Raw genomic sequence first — 24550 nt, 5'->3', positions numbered from 1 at the left:
TTATTGAAGTTTAGAGGCAATTATGACTCATAACTGTGTTTATATTTGCAGAACAATAATTGGTATATTTCTCTTCGCTTTGACCAAGAGCCTTCCACGCTTATTTTTTTTACCAAAGATCCTTTCTGAAGTATAAGAAACAGATTAAGGAATTTGCTAAACTTCAAAAAAAAAGGTGAAGCTGTCTCTAAACGTCACCGCCATGATTAACAGTCGCGTGTACATGATGTTCCCTCTAATACATTGAAAACATGACGTAAAAAGCCATGTTGAAACTGGAGAGCTTTGGCTCATCCTTTTCCTATTCTCCATGTAACTATGGAAACAATGTGGTTGTAATTAAGAACTTGATTTTTGATTGCTGACACGCTCTGGGATAAATTTGGGATTTTCACACTTGCAGAGATGTTTATTTCTAAAAACAAACTTGTTTACTGACACCAGTGTCTGCCAGCAAAGGTCACACAGAGTTTATTTGTGAAAGCGGTCATCACAGAAGGCACAATTCTCTCTCAAAGCGAGCAAATCAACGTTAATATCAGTTTTCACTAAACAACGTTGCAATGGCCATCTCTGTTTCTGAAACTACAGGTTTTCCGGACACATGTTCAGCATGTTTCTTTCCAATTAAAGATTGACTATTTGATGATGACACAGGGAGAGGTATTAGGAGAGAGGTGGTTCTATCGTCTGAGATAGTCAATACATCTAAAGCTCTCTAATTAGACACAAAGACGAAAACCCATCACCATGACGACACAATAAAAAGACAGAGGCGAAGGAAGACGGTTTGGTGTGCATCTCTGGAAGCAGAAAGGGCACTACATATCACCATACATTTGACTATAATTTTGTGATATGATCACCGCGTTCTATTAATATCTGCCGCTAATTTATTTTGACACGGTCTTGAAATCAGCTGCGACCACATCGTGACACACGATGTCCTTTTGAATAGATGGCAGCTCCACGCTGGTCAAACTATAGAACAGTTAATGAGATATGATTATAGCCAGGATATTGGAGAGATGAAAAATGACCTTTTTAAGGACTAAAAGAGGGGGAGAAATGAAGCACACCTTTCATTGAGTGGGCAGCAAATCCCCATCATCTCGAGCTATAACACCCGACCTCCCACTGATGCTCGGAGCTCCCCACCACCATCTGTTGCCGAGTGTTTACCCGGGCATCCACTGCCTCAAATGCCACAGTGCCACAAAACCAGCCCTCTAAGACCTGCATCATCTGAATACCAGCCAACCACAGGGGACAGGCTGAATGACAGATCCCATAGAAACAGTCCCGGGGTGGGTTCAGGACTCCCGGAGAAGGAGCCCAGCAATTAATTGTTGGAGAACAGCACTATGCCTGTTGAGACTGGTTTGTATCCATCTGCTTGGTATGGAGCTCAGCAGTTACTTTGGCTTGACACGCGGCAAAGCAACTGCAGGCACTAATTGCTGCGATCTCTTACATCAGAGTCTTACTCACAGGAGGAATCTATGACACCGCAGATAAGGCTGCAGGGCTGGGACTCTACGACAGCAATTTCAGGTCGATCCAGAATGTCTCCATCGTGTAGATCTCATGCAAATAATGAGGTTATGCACAAAACCAGCAATCAACGCATTATTCATTCAGTTGAATCATCATTGGAAACCCATGCAACTCAATATTAAATTCGGTACCTCGTTAAAGTTGTTTCCCTCTATTAAATTGAGTTTTGGAGGTCCTCAGCTGCTCTGTGACACTGGGTTTGCATCTCCTCCTCATTCACATGCCAAAGGATGCTGACAAGACCTGTGAAGGTGGGTCGTGAGCGGTCTGCCCGCGACATCTTCATGCCTCTATGCGTCAGCTTTGACAGGAAGTGTGGCAAAGTGCTAATATGAGATGTGCTGCCATACATGAGCATATTTTTGCCAAATGTTCTTATTTCATACGCCAGCAACCAGGAAACTGGCAAGGAGGGCACAAGTCACACCCAAAGATGAGCCACCACACAAGCAGAGGAATGATTGAAACTATTTCAGCTTTTCCTCCCATTGTATACCCAGATTTTCTTTTTAAACCCTACTCTCCTTTGTGTTTTATTGGACAGTGCAAGTAAGGGTCAGAGACCAAAGAGCCTCCCCTCCAGCATGCTGAGCTTTACCATTCACCTAATTGACCTTTCTCAAACCTAAAGCGGGAATCTATTGACCGTTTCAACTGTGTATGAGATACACTGGACAGCTGAACCAATTCTGTAGGCCCATCAAAATATAGAGAAAGAAACTTTGCTTGAAATCTTTTTCAAGCTGTGAAACAGACATTTTTCAACCCAGAAACGTGTGACAAATGTGTCAAACATGTCACTTATTTCTGCAGTGTTACAAAGCTAGCTAGGAGCAACCTAAGGAGGAGGTGTTGTTGCTGAACAGCTGCCACCGTGGCAAAAAGTGGCAATTATGAGATGGTAAATGCTAAAACAAAATGTTACAGTATAACAAAAAAAGAGAATCATAGTGAACTCGGTGAATAGGCCCAGTAATGTCTGTTACAGAGCACTGTGTATGTTTCCAAAACTTAGCTAACATTAGCCACATTAAGCTTTATACTGATGCATTGAACGAAGAAAAGATGTGTTTTATTAGTAATTAATTCAACTTTTAATTTGTAAGAGGAATATTGTGCTATTTCTTGTTTTAGTTAACTGGAACAATACATTTTAGGGTTCACCCTCGTTGATATAAATGGCATGGACAAAATAATAGAAACACCTCTTTGTATAATGCAATGCAATTCAAGAGCACCACAAAACACATTCTCCAAAATAAACATTTTCTCTGTAAAACATCTTCATCAAATACTGAATATTATAACCTTCATGAAGGAATCATTTATTGCACGATTATTGTATGAGACTGCATTAGTTTTAGAAAGTTGTACTTAATAAACTGGCAACCGAGGGTATATACCAATAGGCTGATGACAGGTGTGCTCATTCATTCAACTCTAACAAGGTGATAAATATCTCAAAATAATATATATCTAAAACAAATAACATTTAAAATATATCGCAAATAGTTGTAAGCATGAAAGGAAACACACATGATTCAAGCAGACCTGCGTGCTGCTGAAATTTCATCAAAAAACAAAATAATCACGTGGTTGCCAGAGTCTCATCATTTGATGTCATATTTGGGTGTGAATTAGCTCTGTGGGAAGAATGTTGGCACAAAACTGGATTCAACATTAACCAGCCTATAAATAAAAATAGTGCAAATCCTAGCATCTTCAATCGTGTCTAAAAAACAGATTGTTACATGTTCAGTTTTATTTCTAAACTACTACTTTTATTCCTGCTTGACCCCACCTCATCCCTCCACATCTATTCAGGGTCACATTCAAGAACAGCTCAGCAATGTGGAAGAGCCTAAAGTAGATTTGCACGTCCTCAATACTCCTGTTTCGTCTTTGTACCTAATATCTGCAGCAGCATGCAGTTTTTCTGGCTCTCATCAGGTCTGAAAAATGTATCAGCACTTGAAGACGGCTGAAAAAAACGGCTGGTATTTGGAAGAAACTGCAGCCTTGCACAGCAAACTAGTGCGCATATGCAGACTTGCCAGAGTAAATACGTCCATGTTCATAGCTTATGCCTAAGTGTGAGATTAATTTTACCATCAGTGAAGCTATTAGATTTGTTAAGAAATTTGAAAGAAACAGTTCAACGTTTTGGTGAGAAAATGCTTCAACATTTTCTAGTCAGGAGTTCAATGAGCCGATCAATACGCTGCATATAAAGAGAGAGCCAGCAGGAGCTTAGCTTAGCATAAAGAACAAGAAACCTGGAATTGATGTGATGGTAAATGGGAGCATGCATAGATCAATGATGATTTATGATATGTTGCATTTCTAGGAAACAATAATAAGGACAATAGGTCTTTGACGTGCAGCAATCTTCTGGTCATTCGCCAACTGTCACATTTGAAAAGTTGAAGAATGTCCTTGTGTAAAAGGCTTTTAGATGACTATTGTGTGAGAGAGGTGTAATGACTGCTTTGGCACGCTAACACATCATTATCCAACAAAAGATGCTTGATAAGATGAATGATTTATTTTTTCTATTAGGAGATTCTCACCATGACAGTTGACTGTAACACCATAAGCGTTGTGCTATTTTCCAGCCTGCATGTGCTGCAGAGCTGCTGTTTGCAGGAACAGATTGTATTGTGATCCTGCTCACTCTGCGTGATACTTGGTGGTCTTGGCTGGATGTGTAGTGCAGAGTGGTGGTCATCTCCCCTCAGAGACATGATCAGAGCGCTGCTTCTCTCTAATGATGCTATTCTGGGCTGACTCACCTCCCAGCTGACAGACAGTGCTTTATTAGTTTCTTCAGGATAAACGTCTCCCTTTCCACCCTTTGCAAAGCCACATCTCAAGGGTCACTGACGGTTTCGTCCTTTATTTGGTTTATTTATAAACCCTGTCCCTGTGCCTCGCTGAGCTTCTCCACACACCTGACTGTGCACTGCTGATCACATTGATCGAGCCAAACCTCTACTAACAATTTGTGCTCAACAACAACAGCAGCGCGCCTTCAACACCTCAAATCCAATGTCTTATTTTCTTTTTTAAATGTCCTCACACCAAATGTTAATCATATCTCTGTCTTCAAATGTCAGTGGCACAATGCGCCAATGTTGAGATAAAAGTAATGAAATCTTTTATTGTGCATTTGACAAATACCATGTAAAATGTTGATTTATTTAATGGACTGTATGGAAATTTGCAGTATGTTTTTTTTCTATTGTGGAAGGGAAGTTAGTCTAAATTGTTTGGGAGAACAGAGAAGGGCCTTTAAACTTTTCCTCATTTTGAATTATTTTCACCTTGTGAGATTTATTGTAAGAAAGTATTCTAAGGTATAATTTGTTTGAAAATCTATTAATTGCGTTTTTTTTTTTTTTTGCAAAACTAAGGATGACAATTGTCTGCTTTAATTACAAAAAGCAGACGATGGAGATATTTGAAAAGAAACCCTCAAGTTTAAATCATGTGAACAGAAAAAAATGGTAACAAAAGATGCATCTCTAATTCTATTAAAAACAAAGTACCAGAAGCAGAGTGCGCTCTACTGTATCTGCACATTTACTGGGTATTTTATTTTTACATTATTTCCTTTTTTTCCGATGACCCCATTCAATTCCGACTACAGTCCCTCATGGATTTTGCTCTCTCTGGTCGGCTGTCCTCGGGATTGGGAATCACATTAATCATCCCTAAAAATACTCAAAAACATTACTCTTTTGCTCCAGTTGGTGTGAAAAGTACATTTTTGGCTCCGCTGTGTTTAGTATCTGTTTCTGATTGTCTACCTGTGAGGTAATCCGGCATCATAGGGGTCGGTGGGCAAAGGCACAAATCCTGTATTGGTGATCGTGTGGATTTCATACAACTCTTGAAACAAGTTTGATGCAAAGTGTTTAACCGAGGATGAAGGTTTTCATAATGGACATAACATTATGAAAACATCCATGAAATAATGCATACATTGCAAGATGGATAAATGGGATTATATCTTTTAATGAATTTAGTTGTTGGTTTGCCTCTCTCATCTTTACTTCTTCAAATGTCATTCCCTCCTTTCGTCTTATTGTCTGCTTTGCCAATCATAACTAATCATGTGCAAATTCCTTAACGTCACGTAAAAACATACTGTGTAATAATATATCATATTTGTTACATAGATGTCATAACAGTGTTGTTGCTGACAGCTACAGCTTCATAAATGCATAAAGAAAGTTTACCTTCATCCGTAGCATCTTTTGCTTAGAAAGTGGCTGTCGAGAAAGTCATTGTGTGTGCAGGAGAGAAGAATATGAAAGTGGTGATCACAGAATAATAAGCACAATGAGGAACCCTGAAGCTCCTTTTGCTGACTAGTTTACACCGGGAACATTTCAGTTGAGGTATTTGGGCTTTAAAAGAGCAATTAGATCAATAGCATCAGTGGGAGCAGCAGGAGGACCAGGAACTCAGCATGGCTACTTACATATTTATTTAGGGCACATCCCCTCCATCTGTGCCTGTATCAACAGTGACACTGTAAAACAGCCACATCTTCTCATGTCCGTGGAGATGCAACAATTGTAACACGACAGATTTTTAGCTTGCACACAGAACGGCTTCCAACCGGTTAAAACTTGAATTGCCATGTATGAAGAGTACTAGTCAAGATCACAGCAGCTGAGAATAGATATTAGTTCTGATGTAGAGCAAGTAGCATTTGATAAATCGCAGGTTTGGAACTGTGTTGTTGCAGTGCAACTGCAGAGCGTGTAATTGATTTCACAGTGATGACCCAAAATCTTCCTCCCTGATATCTACACACCAATTTGGGTGCAAAGACAACCACAGCTGGCTGCAAGCACAAGATGAGTGAATATTTCTAAGCATGTATAGAGCTGTACCCAGATCAGTCATATAACCATGCAAAGACAAGGTCTTCATGAAGCTCAATAATGCCTTCACTGCTGCATCATTTCCTAGGAAACACAACTTGTTACCATCGTGTGTGGATCACATTTGTTGCACAGCTGCTGCAGATTATGCTTTGTGACCATTTTGTTAAGGCACACTTGGACAATGAAAAACCCCGTGAACCCTTTGATCAGCAGCACGAACGAAATCAGCTTCCCACTCCATTCAGCATTCAGAGCGTCCTACTGAATAGAGAGCAGAGCGGCACGCCGCCTTTCCAGAAGATACAATGGGAAGATCACTTTTCATGAATTCTATTGCATTTATTCATAGAAGATATTATAGTAGGACATCAAGTTATTTAACATTAAAACACAGACACTGATATCGACATTGACACACAACTTCTTCCACATTTGTCAAACCTCATATTAGGAGGAGGTACAACAGGAGAGGAGCTGATAAACATGAGTCACCACATTGTGATACTGACACAATCGTGCCATGGAAAATATCCCAGCACACTCTGGATGTCTCCAACTCCACGGGATGTGTGCCATCAGAAAGTAGAAGTCCTTGCGAATACGACCCTGACAATAGTTATAAAGTTTAAAATTAGAATTCAATTAATTATTAGGAATGTAATGATAAAATAAATATAACAGCCGTATGAATAATATCAGTGAGCCCAGAAGAGTAAAATAAAGAAAAATGTCTCAGAACAGGAATTTAACATTCTTTTGATCAAAGCAAAGATGGGGTTGGTGGAACACGTTCTTTGTGTGACCCTGCAGAATGAAGGAGTGCCCTGGTTTAGCTCTACTGGGCCGATAGGAAGTCTTTATCTGGACTGAGTGGTTTACCTTTGAAAAGCTTTCAAAACAAGACACAATGCCGTCATCCGACCACACAAGATATTGCTCTCAAAATGTGCCAACTGGAGCTCTGTGACTCTGAGTTTGGAGCCAAAGTAAACTGACTCCTCTTCACACAAATGCTGGGAGAGCCCAGTGTAATGAAGAGGGCCGACACCAGTTCATCATCCGTCTGCTCAAAGACTGAGCCATAAAAAACCCCCCACTTCAAATCAATATCTTTTTATATATAACAATGGATCATATGACTCTGTGTGATTTGAAAGAAATAGCTCTGTAGTTCCCCTCAGCTCGAAGAAGCCCTTTCCCCTTTTTTTTTATCCCCTTTGTTTTGGTTGTGGTTCATTGTTTTCCCAAGAGTTGATAGAGACAAAAAAAAGAGACTAAACATGTTGCTCAGTGTTAACACGATCAACAACAACCTTATAAGGTAATAATATGTCAATGTTGTGTTTTCCCTCCCCAAGCGGCCAAAAGAAAATCAATGAATGTAGTTTTAATGGTGACGTATGGCTGAAGCATTGATGATGGATTAAGAGATGTAAGTGTGTTGCTTCAGATGTGATGAGTTTGGCATTAGACTGCTCGAATCCATCTCTTTCTGCAGAAAGGTTGCAGTGTCTGGGCAGCAGTTTTGTCAGCGATGGGGTCATTGCGGTGTACTCTGTCAAATTAGGTCATATTGTGATTTTCAGAATTTTAAACATTACATCACTGTATTCAAGAATGCGTTCATACATCGAGCCTAAAGGCCCTGCGGACCTATTTTCACAGTTAGCTTCTTACTATGAGCGATGGTCTCCTATATGAACACACAACTTTTAGCTATAAATTGAAAAGTTTGGTTTATTTTGCATTAAAGATTTATGTATTTTGTGTTTTGTCATTGCTTTTATCATTAATTTAAAATGGGCACATATTTGCACCAATCAGAGTTCAGCATTAACATTTGAATCAGCTTTGTTTGCTTGTGTTAATCCTGTTAATCAACTGTGATCGAACGACACTCACACAGTCCTGATAAGGCAGACTGGCCGAGTTTTTCAGCGTTTTTCAGCGCATAAACTTTAAATATGGATTATTACGTCATAAATACTTCATTTTAAATACTTAAAATTTGAATCCAAGACTTTGGGAGCTTTAACAATAGTAGTTTGACTTCTAAACGTGTATAGTGTGGACGAGCAGCTCAATATCTATTGCAAATCAATAGATTTCAATATGTTTTCTTCACATCAAGTCAGCCTGCTTCCACAGCCCTCTTGCTGCACACTTCGCTGCTTCATGATTACAGTGCACCTTCTGACCTGCTGAATAATGACTCATAGTGCCTGTCTCAAATAATAACAGCGAGCTGCATCTATTTTGATACGGCTACATCTTACCTACAGGTCATTCGGGCAGACATAGGATTTGAGCTCTTAAAGGCACTCTAATTCAAAACCCTCTTCTGTACAATTAATGACATTTCACTGCTTTTAAAGTGACTGCAGATGGAAGTTGGAGAGACATGGAGTAAATGGTATTCTTCTGTTTTGATTGAATCCCAGGCTGCTGTGTCTACTTAGAGAGGTGATCTCCCTCTGGGATGTGGAGTGCTGTGAGGCAAAGATAACTGGTTCTTATCTCGATCTGCTCAGTCAGGTATGAGAGCTCTTGGCCCGGGGCAACACAAACAGGGATCTCAGCGCTTTGGGCCTCACGAGCACACTGGGAACTGAATTTTCCTTCCCTTTAACTCAGTGCTGTGTATTTTAATTGTGTCTATTATCTTCCTCCCACCAAGTATTTTTGCCAACAGGCTAGCAGCCAGATCGCAGTGGTGGTGCGTTATTGTCATGCCTGTTTTGAATTGAAATCAGACAGGAAGGGGGATTAAAAACTAGGAGAGTTGTGATTCAAGCAGAGAGAACCCTCGCTCGCTCTACCTCCTGTTGGAAACTCTGATGCGAGTCCTGCCATGGTCTGTGTGCACAAACAGCAGGATACAAACACGGGCAACTCAGCCGATTGTGTCAGCTGAAGCGCTCCGATTTAGAGAGTAAGAGAGTACGTGAGAGATATGCAGGTGTTACTACTTTCAACACCAGGATGCTGATTTTTTTGCTTCAAGACTTGTTTGCCAGTATATACAGTCATTTTACATAAGAAAAACCATCATCTTAAAAATGAGGTAACCTTCCTTTAGGTCAATTCAGATCAATGACTGCTTATTGATATGACTATGATTGACTGAACAGGGGTGTCATGTCATCAATCTGGACATTTTAACCCATGCTAGTGCTGTGGTTCTCTGGGGACAACAATGTCACAGCACTTCGGTCCAGACTGAAACTTTTGGATGGATTGGCATGACATTTCATACAGACATTGACGGCTCACAGGATAAGTCCTTCTCACTTCTGATTCCAGCTAGAGTCACCAGCAGGTTACATTTTTCATTTTCGCTGCTCAATGGATTGGCTCCAATTTTTTTGCAACATTCATGCTTTCCAGAAAATTAATCCTACTGACTTTTGTGATCCTCTAATGCTTCCTCCAGCGCCACTATGATGATGGCATTTATGGTTTTGATTGAAATGTCTCAGCACCTATTGGATGAAATTTGGCATTAATGTCGATGAATTGTAATAACTTCTGTGATTCCTTAACTTTCCATGTAGAGCCATCATCGCATCTAAATAAATTTGTCCAATACTTTGATTTATGACCAAATACCCACAAAACTAATGAAGTTACCATTACTTATTGCTAAATAGTGAATGTTAACTTGCTAATATTAAGGGGATGAACATGATGCAACCATACATGTTAAACTAGAGCTGGAGAATATGGCTAAAATCTTCTATCCTTATAATATCTCTATAACAATTTTGTGAAGAAGCTGTATGAAGTCACATGGTTTTGTATACTCTTGTGTGAGTTAAACACTTGGCAAATGAAGAGTGCTGAGTATTTTCTCTTTTAATTAATAATTTGAGTGCAAAATAATCAGATTTTCTGAGAAATTTGAGTTAGTATTTGCTTGTTATTATCATTTTAGACAACGTAATTATGCATTACGATATCTCAATATGATTCATCGCGATATGATTCAATTGAAAGATGATAAATTATCATATTGAATTATTGCCCTCGGCTAAACATCAGGGTGTCAACATTTTAACACTTGACTCATAGCACGGCTGTAATAAAGTACAGCCTACAACAACATACAGCATTTTCAATTTAAATCTGGATGCAAGAGCAAACCAGAAAGTGTGTGTAAGAGCATTTCGTCTCAGAGGAGTAGTGTGACAGCTTTCATTGTCTCACAGCTCCTTTCTCTTAGCACCCAGCAATAATTACTGACTTGTGCTTTTCCTCTGGTACCTGCCAGCTCTTCCCACCTCCCAACACAGCTGATCAGACCGAGCTGCAACACGCTTGTACATTCTTCTTGCCACGTTTTCTTATCGGGAACCTGAAGAACAATCAGCTCTCTGAACAAAAAGCTCCATCCAGCCATGTCTTATTAGAGCAGGATTATGGCTGATTACATTTATTAGAGAAGATATATAAAGAGATGTAAAGTTCAGCCTACTATAGGTCGATACGGTTAATTCAGTTGCTCACTGACTAATTAATTGTGTACTCAGTGGAGCAGGATTCAGTCCTTGAATTAATAGGTGCCAGGTATCTTGCCGTATAGCCATGTTTATGAAGCTTCAGATCTATTGTTATCTCTGTCACCTCGAGAGGACTCATTTTGCAGCGGCCTGGCTGATCGTGTTCGGTCCTGTCATGTCTGATTCTGCAGATGAGCCCTGACATCCTCGAGGACGGACTGGAATGATTTGACGTCACGAACAACAACAGACACGGAAAAAGCACTTTCCCCACCTTGTGCTGCAGAGGAGGTGTATTTCGGTCAGAGTGCCTCATGGTGTCATAGACGTCACAGTCTCAGGGGTGTGAACTGCGAGCAGAGTGAAGTTCTCTAACTCACTGTCAGAACATCCACTCATCCACACTGATGTACCCACATACTCCGAGAGACCCAAGCTTCTGACAGATGCAGCTCTGAAACAATCTGTGATGAATTCACAGCGCAAAACATCGTACGCACTGAAATTTATTCAAACCCACATTTTCTTCCTCATTCTACAAATCTATAACTGATGCAGATATAAAACACCAGTCATGCAATTATTAAAAGGTTTAGATGAGCAAAATCTTTAAGCGAAAAGGTTTTAAAGGCCCAGTAATCTTGATACACAGATAGGTATCCCTGGACGTTTATTGATGGCTGTGTATTTCCTCTGTGTTTCATTAGATACCTTGTTTGACAGCAGGGAGAGCTTCTGCTGTCCGCTCAATGGGGGGCAGACACATTGGTAAGGTTTTGATTTGGTGCATTTGGAGGACAGGAGGAAACGGGATCATGAAACATGACGAAGAAAGTGTTCGGTTTGGATATTGATGGTAAAATTCTTAACAATACTGTCATCTGTGGATATATCTTGACTACTTGATTACTGACAGGCCATTAAGGTGCCTCCTATTCCAATATCCAATTAAAGGCTCCACAACAACTCCTATAATAAGTTGATAAGCAACCAATTCTGAAGCTTCAGGCCCTCTGCTTCATTAGGAGGCTGTTGAGCTAAAACAGAAAATTCAACACGGAGGACATCAAAGTGCCCACTCAGCAAAATGAGTAACAAACTCCTTATTAGATATGCACCAATCTCCTAGGATACAGCCGACATACACCATGATCACCCAGCAAAACTGTTGCCTGTATAATGCTCTTGAATAATGCTCTACTCAATTAATGCTCGCCAGAAGGGCAGGTGTTGGTTTGCACCAGCGAGATGTGAAAGAACAGAAGGAGTGATGAAGGAGATGGAGGCAGAGGAGGAGTGGAAACATTTCAAGATTTCAAGTATGAGAAAGTAGCACTTCTCAATATGAAAAGATCAAAGTGTCTCCGAAAATGTGTTATACTTCACGGGACATCATGAGTGGATGAGTAAAAAAAAAAAAAAGAACTTGCAGCGTATGTGAGGGGTGGCAGGTTTTTAAGCTGCACTGGAGGCATTTTTCCTAAATCTGCCAAGGTAGGAGGGAGGCATGGAGCAGTCCGGTGCAAAGCTGCAGCAGGGTTCGTGCCAGTTCATTGCTGTCGCAGCCCACACATTCGCTTGATACAATCGCAGAGACACCAAATGCCATGAGAATGTCAAACACACGTCTTTAAAGAGACAACCAGCACAGAGGAAGAAACACAAACAGCACCACAACAACGGAGGATATATTCGCTCGGGAAAAATCAACTTCTGTGTCAGAATGCAAATGTCGTTGTTAAGATGGAAAAGATGGGCATGATTAACAACAAAAAAGATCTCCCCCACGAGGTAATTGTAGTAAAACAACATGTGTGGATATTTCATATTTAAAATATCAAACATCCTTGTGTTTGACAGCAGCAGATATCTAGAAGATGACAGTGAGGGTGTGTCTGCGCTCAATTCAAATTCCAATACACACAGTTTGTAAACAGCGTAAATCATGAAAAACTGTATTCCATATTCAATTTTCTTAAGTAAAAGTTTGACAATTTGAGAAATACACATATTTGCTTTCTTGCCAAGAGTTGTATGGTAAGATGGTATTATGTCTGAACACTAAAGTACCGCCAGCAGCCGGCTAACTTAGCTTTCACAGAGACTTCAAAGCTAAGTTAGCCGGCTGTTATGGCAGTCCAAGCGGTGTGTGCTCATCAAAGTCCCATTTAAATTCTAGGTTTTGACCCTTGACCTCTTAAAAGTCAGAAAGGTTTGGGTCATTGTTTGACGTCAGTAAAACCTGAGAAAAAGTCACCAAACTTTCTTCCGATTTATTTTACTAATTGCGAGACTGATTTCACTGATTAGGTGGATTACCGTTCGTTTTTGAAATATCATATCTGACAGGCATCGCAATATTCTACATCTAATCATATATCTTAAATACTTTTACTTTTTAGATTATTCTCTCCAAATGTTTTCAAATAGCCCCGGTTATCCTGAAAAAGAGAATCTGCAATACATATTTAAAGCTAAAACAAGACTTTGAGAGTCAGATATATGCAAGTGGCATGATTGTAAGGATTAAAGTTTAAAAATAGAAAAAGTGTGACATATCAGCACAACATTTCGTAAAGATGGACTGACGTCAGTAAAGCCTGACATTTAATCAACATAGGGTTTTAAAAATAGACATGGTAGCCAGTTATGGCACCAGACATATATTTATGTTTATAGATGTATTTATTTCCATTTTCATTTGAAACAGTGACATTTGTTGGGGATTAAGGCAAGACATCATGTTTTCTGTTGCTGACTACATTAGGAGACATTTTGCCCAGCATCTAAATTGAATAACTGCTGATAACTTTTACATGTACTTTGAAAGGATCTATAAATAATCTTCGAGCTACAGTACTCTGTTGAATAAAAATCTCACAATGCAGACTGAAGGAAAGGTTATATTTAGAAAGGAGGGGAGGAAGAGCAGCAGCTGCGATGTAAGATATCTGAAAATGGAAACTGCTCCCAGGGGTGACAGAGCTTATTCTCTCCACATTAATTATTTATTTTCCCTTTAATAGACCGCGGACGACAGCATCGATGGGGCAAAGATCACGCTGTTTGAGGACTGCTGACGTTCTTGTGACTCCCAGTGCTAATGAATGTGTCTAAACCAGGAAGCTTTGGCTTTGGTCTGGTCCCTGGTACATCGTGTCCCTGTGGACGGTAGGTCTGTCCATCATATAGGTAATTTCCAATCACCAAAGATTCTACATTAAACTAAATTTAAATAACAGTTGGAGTTAAGGTTTTCTATGCACAAAAGCATTGAGGCAACCAGTTCTTAGAGATCTGCACTCTTCAAGATATAAAAAAATATTTAGTCTCATTGATGAAGATATTTGACCAAATCAAGACCAGAAATTTGCATTTATATTATAATGTCTCTTGAGGGACACTTTGTTTTGACTTGGACGACTGCGTGTGCTGTTTTGTAAAACCTTCTCCAAATGCCTCGACAACAAGTCCGCAGGGGCTGAGAAGGCAATCACAGGTGAGAAATCACTGGCAGCATTGACGGCTGCAGTCCTGAGACATCGAGTGTTTGGATGGGTCATAAAGTGATTAGTCCCAGTCTCAGAGGAAGAGAGCAGGGGTCAGAGGACGAGTTGAACGTGGTGGTGGTACTTGTGCAAGTGAAAAGAAAAAAACAGCATCAAAAAAGTATTTGAGTAAATGCCACATAAGCCTCGTGGTCCTTGGTGGAATGTTATGTGTCTGATTTACCTGTTCCTTGCAGGGCTGAGAACATCACTGTTCTCATTAGAAACTGCTTCTGTGCTGTCTCATAGCAACCCAAAAATAGAAATGTCCCTATTAGGCTGTATAGCTGTGATGGCTGCTACAAGTTTTGGTCTCTTTAATTGTGCAATACATATATATATATATATATATGCCCTTTATGTATATCCTTTATATGGTGGATAGGAAGTCTTTATTCTAACAACTGGCACTGATGTTCCCCACTGCAGACAGATTAAATCTTATTTATAGCTCTGGCTTACTATCTGAGGCATGGATTCAGACATTTATAAAAGGATAAAAAGAATATTCAGTGAGCTGTTATTCCTCATTTCTCTCATGTGAAGGCCCAACAGTGTCAGCTGCTTTCATTTACAAATCTTCGTCCTTTTGAAATTATTCAAATAATAATGCCCACACGCAGAACATTTACATGTGTTTGGGAGGTATAGCGCTAGTTTTGTTTGTGTGCTGCAGTTATGAAAATCAGGACAGAGGTTTTCATCATCAATTTATTTTTGGCCGACTACTCTGACGTCAAGAGAATACACGTTTCATTCAAGAAGCAAGAAAGTAAGTTATTTATAACCCGCAGCACCTCCAGGTTGTGATCCTTGAGTGCGCAGTGAAAGGAATACTCCCCATTGGACTGATGTAGTGAGCCTTCATAACAAAAGCCACACCGCTCATGTCCAGAGAGGTACGGCGCCCTGTAAACTATAGGACGCGTCGATGGGAACAGTCGCGGCTGAAAAATTGCGATATTGCGAAGAACTGCAACAAACTTTCTCTTTGAATCATTTATTCACCCCCCCCCCCCCCCCCCCCTCCCCCCGATTTCTTCCCTCTTACATGAGAAAACACTGGGTACTTTGAGCATGGGAAACCTCTCCTCTGACCAGGTAAGACAATTAGCAGACATTAAGTTGCTCTGCAAAATTATTAAATTACAAAATGATTGAAAACGAAATCTAATTAATTCAACTTTATGTCATGCGTCGCTGCTTTCTTCGTCTTTGAGGAGGCTGGTAAATAGGATTCACCTATTACATTACGCTTAACATGAGATGGATGTATAATGTATACAATTTGAATTTACATTTACACAATAAACGCAATTTAAAATGCCGGATTTACCGGAGAAACAGACGACGAACCAAATCATTTGTAATGGAGCGCGTTTCTGTCGCCAAGTTATCCAAGATGAGAACCATGGACAGCGACTCCTCCGCCTCACAGGGGGCTGATATTCCATGTCCCCTTTCTGAGCAATTCATTTTTTAGATATTTTAAATAAATCTCGTTGTCGTACAGTCTCTTGCATATCTTTTTTGAAAAGGATGAACAAGCCTGGTGTCTGTGCGCACTCACAGGACGATGAATGCTTTTGTTCGTCGTTGTTCGTCGCTTTCATAAACATGATGGAAAAAGACAAACGCGAAGCTCCTGTCTTGGCAGAGATAATGAGATAAACTTTGATTTTGATATCCAAATCTCACGATCATCCATCGTGTGAGAATCTAACAGGTGCTGTTACCATGCTGTCTCGTGCATGAGGATTTCTGGGCATGGCCATGATTAGTTTCCACTGTGGAAAAAAAAAAATACATTTTTAACACATTACCCTCATTTCTATATGAAGAATATATATTTCCTACATCAGAATTCTGGAACAGTAAGTTATGTCTATAACCTTTTCATTGAAACAGACTGCCACCTGCTGGTGGTGAATTAGCAAAACAGAGAAACAAACAACATGAACGTTAACCACTTCTATGTTTTCTTCAAAGGGCAGTGAGCTGTAAATTCAACACTGAGACGATCTGTGACTGGCTGGGAGATGGCAGATATACTGGAGCTGCGGACAGATGGAAATTCACTCCTGAAGGCGGTCTGGCTCAAACGCTTGAGACTCACCAGGCTCCTGTTGGAAGGAGGCGCATATATCAACGAGAGCAATGAACGTGGAGAGACACCACTCATGGTGGCCTGCATGTCCACACACACTGACCAGCAGAGTGTGAGCAAGTCAAAGCTGGTGAAATATTTGCTGGACAACCAGGCAGACCCCAACATACAGGACAAAGCTGGTAGGACGGCTCTAATGCAAGCCTGCATCTACAAGGCTGGACACGAGGTGGTGGATCACCTGCTGAGCAATGGAGCTGACCCCAGTCTGGAGGACAGGAGCGGGGCCTCAGCCCTGGTCTACGCCATCAATGCCGACGATAAGGAGACACTAAAACTGCTCTTGGATGCGTGCAAAGCCAAAGGCAAGGAGGTCATCATAATCACCACAGACAAGTCGCCATCTGGCACTAAAACGACCAAACAGTACCTAAATGTCCCCCCATCACCAGAGATGGATGAGAAGTCCTCCCCAGCATACTGCACCTCTCCGTCTGATATCAACGTCACTGCATCGCCCACACCTGAGCAAGAGCAACAAAACACAGTTTTCAGTTTCCAGACCAAGATGAAAACCTCCAGTTCAGCTGCAAAGCTCGCCAACGGGCCCACGTCTCCAACGCGCCGGCCTGCAAACCCCAAACGCGCACGTTTGCCTCAGCTGAAGAGGCTGCAGTCAGAGCCTTGGGGGCTGATTGCTCCCTCAGTCCTGGCTGCAGCCGCCCATGAGGAGAGCAAAAAAGCCACCTCTGATGAGGATGTCGTCGCAGGGGTTAACGGACTCTCTCTGAATAAGAGGTCAGCTTTATCTCGACAGAGGAGTGTGGATGGAAAGGACAGCTTTTTCCCGCTGGTGGGTGAACAACCCTGCAAAATGACAACCTCGATATCAGTTCCTCCAACGTCCAAAGCCTCATATGAGAGATCTCTGGGCCAGCACCAGCCGCTGGCACGGCGCAGCACTGTGCCCACGGAGCAGGAGAGCAGCAGTTGCAGCAGTGGACTTGCCAGTCTGAGAGACACAGTGCATAAGAGACATCTGGGGAACGATCACTATGACTCAGACTCACAGCTCTACTCAGGCTCTGCCATGTTAGACTCTCCTAAGGTCCCAGTGGAGCGAAGGAAACTGAACACTTCTCCTCTAGCGATGCTAACTAGCTCCAGAGAATCTCTGGACAGCAACGCCAGCACGTCCTCTCCAAGCACAGCACACAGACGTGCACCAGGCCTCCTGGAGAGGAGAGGCTCGGGCACGCTGCTGCTGGACCACATCTCCCACACCAGGCCCGGCCACCTGCCCGCTCTCAACATCAACCCGAACCCTCCCATCCCTGACATCGGGGCTAGTAGCAAGCCCTCCTCACCTCTGGCCACAGGTATTAGATCTATAGCTCCAGTAGCACCAAACACACCAAAGAGAGGTGGCCTCAAGTCCAAGAAAATACTTGTGAGAAGGCACTCTATGCAAGTGGAGCAGATGAAGCAGCTTTCTGATTTTGAAGAGACAGCTCATTAGTTAGTGATGGTGTTTATGCAGCACATATTGTGGGAGTAGAACTGTTAGCAACATAAATTGTCAGGAAGTACATCCATAGGTTCCGCTGTGTAGACTCACAGTCATCGAGATGTTGAATAATGTATAATTTATAGAAAATAATATATATATATATATATATATATATATATATATATATATATTGAAACTGAGCAATATATATAGACTTCTTCCCTGTGTTACACCCAACCTTAAGGTTTATCATATTTTGACTTCACAACATCTGCTGTATATGTATTACAGTTTTGAATGTAAATGCCAAGACATGGTACTATTCCTCTGAACTAGCTCTATTACATGGTAATGTAATGCGTAGGGAACATACAGGGTCCATTTGTAGCCAGCAGGCCACTTGGGTGCACATTGTGCATATGTAATTAGAACCATTAATGGATTTTTTTTATTTTAAAAGAAAATGTGATGCACTTGTCTGAGATGTAGCTTTGAGTAAGATGAGATTTTACTGTTTGTAGCAAATTTGTACAAAGTGCCTTCAAGATAAAGAAACCTAAAAAAAATAAAAATAAAAAGAGTGGACAGATACATTTAATGTATTAGGAGCATTTTTAATTCATGATGATGTAACCAAAATGTGTTTTATTTCAATATTGTTGGTGTCACATGAAAGAAAATGAACATACGTGATGTGAATGAATGAAAAACATGCCTTAACAAACAGGTAAAATGATGGGCTATGTATAACAGCACTTTATTGCCCAAGAGGAAGAAAAAAAAAAAATGAAAATGTTGCTCTCAACAGTGTTTCAAAAAACCTTCAAAGCACACGTAATTCTTATATGATGAAATCAAGTAAGAAAAATGACATTCGAGCCCTTCGTCAACACAGGCAGTGGTGAAACTTGTCAATTTAAAATGTCATTTCACGCTAATGGCAATCAAAAGATCTTACTGCTTCCATGTAACTTACCTGTGCAGCATTGCTACTGTTTAAGAAAAAAGAAAACATAATCAAATCCATAGTATTTTTGCAATTAGTTTGTTGTATATTCTGAATAAATGTCTATCACTTGTGACATTCTGTCTGTTTACTCATTTGTTACATTAACTAGGCGCTCAGCTGCTTAGCAGCCACACAGACGCTCATTAGAAAGAGCACCAGCTCTTCCTCAGGCAGTCCGTTGATACTATGAAGATGATGACGATCATCATCGATGTCACTGTGATTATATCAGACCAACCATAGAGGCACTCAGATCCCACAGCTTCTTGGCAGCTTCATCATCCAGACCCTGAGGGGCTGCGGTTTTAGGGGCGCAGTCGCTGCAATCAGGACAGAATTGAGTCTTAAACATGTGGCTCGATCCGTTACTACAGTGCTGAATTTTTCACAAGGACCAATTCTCAATCAGGATACGATGATGAATAAGGATGGAAATCACTGGGTCACTAACAATACAGGACGGGATCTGGGACAGAATACTGCATAGGTACCATAGTATTCTGTACAAGATACTGACAGTAGTTCATATGATTCTATGATAAGCAACATAATGACATATTCCCATAACTATTTAGAGGGATATTTACCAGTTATATTGTTTTTCCACAAAACAGGAATTGATCAATATTTTGTATTTACTGGTCTCAAGTGGCCATCGGTTTGTGGTACTGTAATTTAATTCCCTGTTATTTTAATTTGGGAATAAGCACCACTAAAGCACAATATCCACTGGGCATTTTACTCTGTGTCTGCTGGATCAATAGGCAATTGTTTGCTAAAACATTGTCAGGTAAACTCAGCATATTTTTGCTCTGGGGCTCCTGAGCAGGTTTAACCGGCCACGAGTGTAATAGAACATAAAGCGATATTGGTGCCAGGGAATCGCCCCCGAATCTCGATATATTGATATATGTTGTATTGATAGTGGCTGTCTCAGCTCTAATAATGAAGCTACTGATTTACAATGACTGACCTGTAGTAGAGTCCACTTTCATTCTGCAGGCTTTCCTCCACAGCGCAGTAGATGGTGGTCTGAGCCCCTTCTGTTGGAGACTTGATGAGGAACATGAGCGGTGTGTACACAACTCTCTTCCAAAGGGGCATTGTGGGCCAGAAGTGTCGGCCGAGCTCCGTCCGGATTATACCAGGGTGGAGGCTGTATGTAGTTACCCCGGTACCTGCAAGATGACAAGACATAGGACATAATGTATCCACCTTATGGATAGTTTATTAAAAACTGTGTAATGTCTGGTGGGAGATATAAGATGTTTCCATACCTTGCAGCTTCTTAGCCAGCTCTCTTGTAAAGAGGACATTAGCTAGTTTACTTTGTGCATAGCTCTTCCAAGGGCAGTAATCTTTCTCCTGATGTATGTCATCAAAATAGATTTGACCTGTTGAGTGAAAGCAGCATTCACAGATGTGGTATTTAATATCAAATGACACTGAAAATGATGGCATTCCTGATAGAGAATACCAATCTACATCTCTTGAAGTAAAATAGAAACAGACAAAAACTGAACCTCTCTGATGAGCTAAACTGGAGACTGTGACGATGCGGCTGGAAGCCGACTTCTTCAGGAGATCCAGCAGACAGTTTGTTAAAAGGAAGTGGCCCAGGTGGTTCACACCAAACTGCATTTCAAAGCCATCTTCAGTTTGCCATTTTGGGCAGCTCATAACACCTAGAAGTGATATTTAAAAGTAAATAAAAGTCTCAAAGCTGTTGGATATATCACAGCATCAGTGGTCAGATGTGATTTATACATCTACCTGCATTATTGATGAGAACATCCAGCCTCCCTTCACTTGCTAGGACGTCTTTGGCTAGCTGTCGCACTGACTGTAGAGATGCCAAGTCCAACTTTTTGACAATAACATTGTCATTTCCGCTCCTCTTCTTCACCTCTTCCGCAGCTTTATTGGCTCGGTCCATGTCTCTACAGGCCAGAATGACTCTCGCTCCTAAAACACAGCAGCACATCCTTTATTTACATTTCAAATTGAATTAGATATTGCCAAAATATGAAACCGGTATAAGTCACTAACCCCTTTTAGCCAGGTCAACAGCCGTTTCTTTGCCAATCCCAGTGTTGCCTCCGGTGATCAAGACGGTCTTTCCCTCCAGCGAGGCTTTGCTACGACACACTCCACCTGCCATCCATTTCTGCACACCAAACAGTCCCGCTCCTGTCAGTGTACACACAGTTAAAATACCTCTGCACCTTTAAAGAGAAAAACTGTTCACCGAACCGCAACTTCAAATTTGATACCATATATCTTCAACTGTCAATGCTTTTAAATCCAAACTAAAACTTTTTTGTTAATCAATTAATCGTTTTTAGTAATTCTAGCAAAATATTAGCTTGAAGACAATGACTGAAGCTGGTTCCAGCCTCTCATACTAAATAACATTGTTTGTTTTTCCTTCTTTCTTTTTATTACTGTAAGTGGGGTTCCTGAAAACAAGCTGTTTTAAGATGTTTGAATTCAAGCCCTTAGAGATTTCTTTAGAAATGCATAGATTAAAAGATTAATCCATTAGGTCAACTTCTACAACTCCTTAGAAAGTCTGTCTTGTGTGCTCCAATAACTTTGTTTTGTCTAATTGTATAATTCAGTTGTTTGTATTGTCTTCAGGATCCCATTCCTAAAGAGGACAACAATGGAAATGTTAACTTTATTGTGTTTTTATCCCTGACAATTTAATTGTATCTGTCTATCCATCCATCCTTCTATTAATAACATATATTACATCCCGTGACCATATCGAAAACCATCGAGGCAACAATCAAATCAATAATTTGTTTAACTATAATGAAAGCTCTCATTGTTTGTTTATATTATGGGCTAGTAACCGTGTACTAATGTTGTAGCTGTGCTCTAATGCAGCAATTACAAAGCATAAAGTAAAATGATTCCCAAAAACACGTAGTTTTACATTTTAATGAAGAAACTTTTGAGAATATGAACTTGTAGCTAAAGGAATGGACGTGCAATTGTCATTTTCTAAGCATGCAATCTCATTCATTCTAATAACAACAAGTACCGCAGTGTTTGCATGAGCCCCGTGCATTAACTGAAACATCACAGACCGTACAGTTTATTATCATTAGCGTACAGTTCAGTGAGTGAGCACACAGACGAGACCAGAGCTGGCTGTTGTTACCTGTGACTGTGACCAAAGCAATGGTTTTAGGATACTGGGCAACAAACGATCGCATCGCTGTGAAGGTCTGCATCGTCAATCCTTCCACTGTTTCTACAACTTAAAATGTTCCCACTTTAAGATAGATTGCAGTTGTATTTCTGTTTCATTACGGTCTCTTTCGTATGAGCTACAAAATTACCCCAAAACCACAGCTCACGTGTATAACTGCTACATAACAGCGCAAGCTTCCTCCAGGAAGTCCCGCCTCCTGTCGTCCTATAGACGAATCCTATTGGTTCCTCTTGTTAATTATCTTCTAAATAATATTTTCACGAACATTTTAAAACTTCTGATGCTATATTGGACTCTTGGTAATAATTATTATTATTAATAATAATAATAATAATAATAATAATAATAATAAAAAGAAGAGTTTAAAATGGAGATACATGTAAAAAGGGAAGCAAAATAAAAAAAACAATTACAAATTGGAATATGAAATTAAAATGAAATACAATAAGGTGAAATAGAAATATAACAGTGACAACAGCAATTATCATTACATTAACCACTGCAGTTGTTATCATCTTAACTATCATAATTTTCCTAGATGAGCTGAGGTAAATGTATTTTTTTAAAAGAATAACTTCCAAATAAAAGCGAGGCTGAAATGGTTTTATCATGTTTAAAGCATCACTCGGTGTTGCTTCCCTCGTGATCCCACGTTTTGGATCAAGAACTACAGACCTGTTGGTACATATCATTGTAGCTTGTCACCAAGGTAGTCAGGGGAAACACCTGTAGATAAGTAAAGACATCTTACAATTTCTCCTCAAACTAACTGGAAGCCTGTGATGGTGATGCTGTTTGACCGGCTTTGATAATGATGGCGGAGCTCCAGGTTTTATGTTTCATGTCACAATACACATATTGTGTTGCACATTGCCAGCTTGTGTTGGGGTTTAAACATCTGTTTTATTAACTAATATTATTTTTTGAGGAAATTATGTTTAAGTCTGTGTTTGCCTTTGCTTCAAGGGGACAAATAAGTTAAAATTGTAAATGCTCCTCAGATCCTTTAACATTAGATGTTGCTGGTAAATGAACAAATCCATAATCTGAAATACACACAAACCTTCCAGCAGAGGTCAGTGTAGGCTCACCAACACAGTCTCAGGGCCTTCTAAAGGAGTCCAGTAGATGGAGCACATACATCATATAGGCGCAAGACTATGTTTTATTTTTTATATCCAGTTACCAATCAAGTCTAAGAACACTGGGGAAGTACTTTATATAGCATCAAATTATATCCTAAACTCCTACGAGCAAATTATTTTTCAAATTAAGATGTCTCTCTGCTGCTGTACGAGCAGACAAAAGAGAAAGCAGCAGCAAGTTGACAGTAATAATAGCATTACACCCTCAGATCTGAATTAAACTCTGATCAAAGCTGCAGCTGAGCAGCTAACTCTTCAAATAAATAATTTAGTCCCTTGCTTATTGATGAGGGTAAAGTTTTAATGTGGCAGCTCAATAAGTCCTCGCTCTTTTCTTAACTTTAAAGCACAATAGGCTAGTCCACCATCATGAGACAAGGACTTCAATTTAATATAGAGCTTTGTCCTTGGTGTTTACAGGGTGACATCTGAGCGTGCGTGTGAACGTGGGCAGCATGCGCACACTGTTTACATAAAGGGTCAAAAGTTGAAGTTGAAAGTCAAAATATTATGTAATTGCACTGTCTGACCGCAACAATAACATGAGTTACAGTCTCTACAAGACATTTTTGGTTTATAGACATTTTTATTTGACATTGCATATCTGACTTTTGTCAATGCAGGCCCCCCTATTCTCAAATGAAAGAGTACTTCAGAGGTGACCTGCAGGATGTCTCTATTGCTGGCTCACCACCAAGCCCGTCATGTGACCGCACTGCACACTTCTCTCCCAGTATGGTAACCTTCCCCTGCTAAAATTAGAGGGCCCTCTGCCGAGACTTTTTGGAATGTGACTATCCTGTACCCATCCTGCAGACACTAGGGGATCTCAATAAATCTCTTGTCAGTTTTTAATGTTTGCTTGAGTTTACTCTTGCTCCACTAGAGGAAGTATCTGGGCTTTTTTTTATAGTAATAAAACAAATCCTGTGAGCTTATGCTTTTTATCTTTTTTTTTTTACAAAAAAACGGTTTGTAGTTTCTGATCCGAATGCACTGCATATTTATAGTTTCTCTGCTAAATGTATAAACATTTTCATCAAAGCTCAATAAA

At 40.3% G+C, this 24550-nt stretch overlaps 2 protein-coding genes across 5 annotated transcripts; one reads left to right on the top strand and one right to left on the bottom strand.

Moving 5' to 3' along the window:
• Positions 1-16541: 16541 nt before the first annotated feature.
• On the top strand, positions 16542-18128 carry ankrd34c (ankyrin repeat domain 34C). The gene has a single exon (XM_076089996.1). It carries the CDS (start codon positions 16542-16544, stop codon positions 18126-18128), a length of 1587 nt encoding a protein of 528 aa, XP_075946111.1.
• A 584-nt stretch (positions 18129-18712) lies between these two features.
• On the bottom strand, positions 18713-22518 carry LOC142947462 (retinol dehydrogenase 11-like). Of its 4 annotated transcripts, none has more exons than XM_076089065.1 (7): positions 22298-22518; positions 21178-21318; positions 20902-21093; positions 20406-20813; positions 20102-20306; positions 19367-19448; positions 18713-19111 (listed from the first exon to the last, which is right to left on the bottom strand). In XM_076089065.1, the coding sequence occupies exons 1-7, from the start codon at positions 22368-22370 to the stop codon at positions 19109-19111; spliced, it is 1104 nt and encodes a 367-aa protein (XP_075945180.1). In that variant the 5' UTR covers positions 22371-22518; the 3' UTR covers positions 18713-19108. The 4 variants fall into 4 exon arrangements, with proteins under 4 accessions (XP_075945180.1, XP_075945182.1, XP_075945179.1 ...); XM_076089067.1 differs by having other exon boundaries at positions 18713-19448; positions 20406-20522; positions 20652-20813; XM_076089064.1 differs by having other exon boundaries at positions 18713-19448.
• Between the last annotated feature and the right edge of the window lie 2032 nt (positions 22519-24550).

The sequence above is a fragment of the Anarhichas minor genome, unplaced genomic scaffold (genome assembly GCF_050575085.1).
Source record: "Anarhichas minor isolate MPS153535 unplaced genomic scaffold, ASM5057508v1 ptg000011l, whole genome shotgun sequence".
NCBI lineage: Eukaryota > Metazoa > Chordata > Actinopteri > Perciformes > Anarhichadidae > Anarhichas > Anarhichas minor.
Note: the sequence above shows the minus strand (reverse complement) of the source record. Positions and strands in the feature narration are given on the sequence as shown.

Excerpts from the sequence above, each read along its gene's own strand:
- ankrd34c (XM_076089996.1), top strand. The coding sequence starts at position 16,542 with ATGGCAGATATACTGGAGCTGCGGACAGATGGAAATTCACTCCTGAAG.
- LOC142947462 (XM_076089064.1), bottom strand. The coding sequence starts at position 22,370 with ATGCAGACCTTCACAGCGATGCGATCGTTTGTTGCCCAGTATCCTAAA. Across the intron at positions 21,319-22,297 it reads TGCTTTGGTCACAGTCACAG|GAGCGGGACTGTTTGGTGTG; the intron begins GTAACAACAGCC and ends GTACACTGACAG. Across the intron at positions 19,449-20,101 it reads GAAAGTGGACTCTACTACAG|CGACTGCGCCCCTAAAACCG; the intron begins GTCAGTCATTGT and ends TCCTGATTGCAG.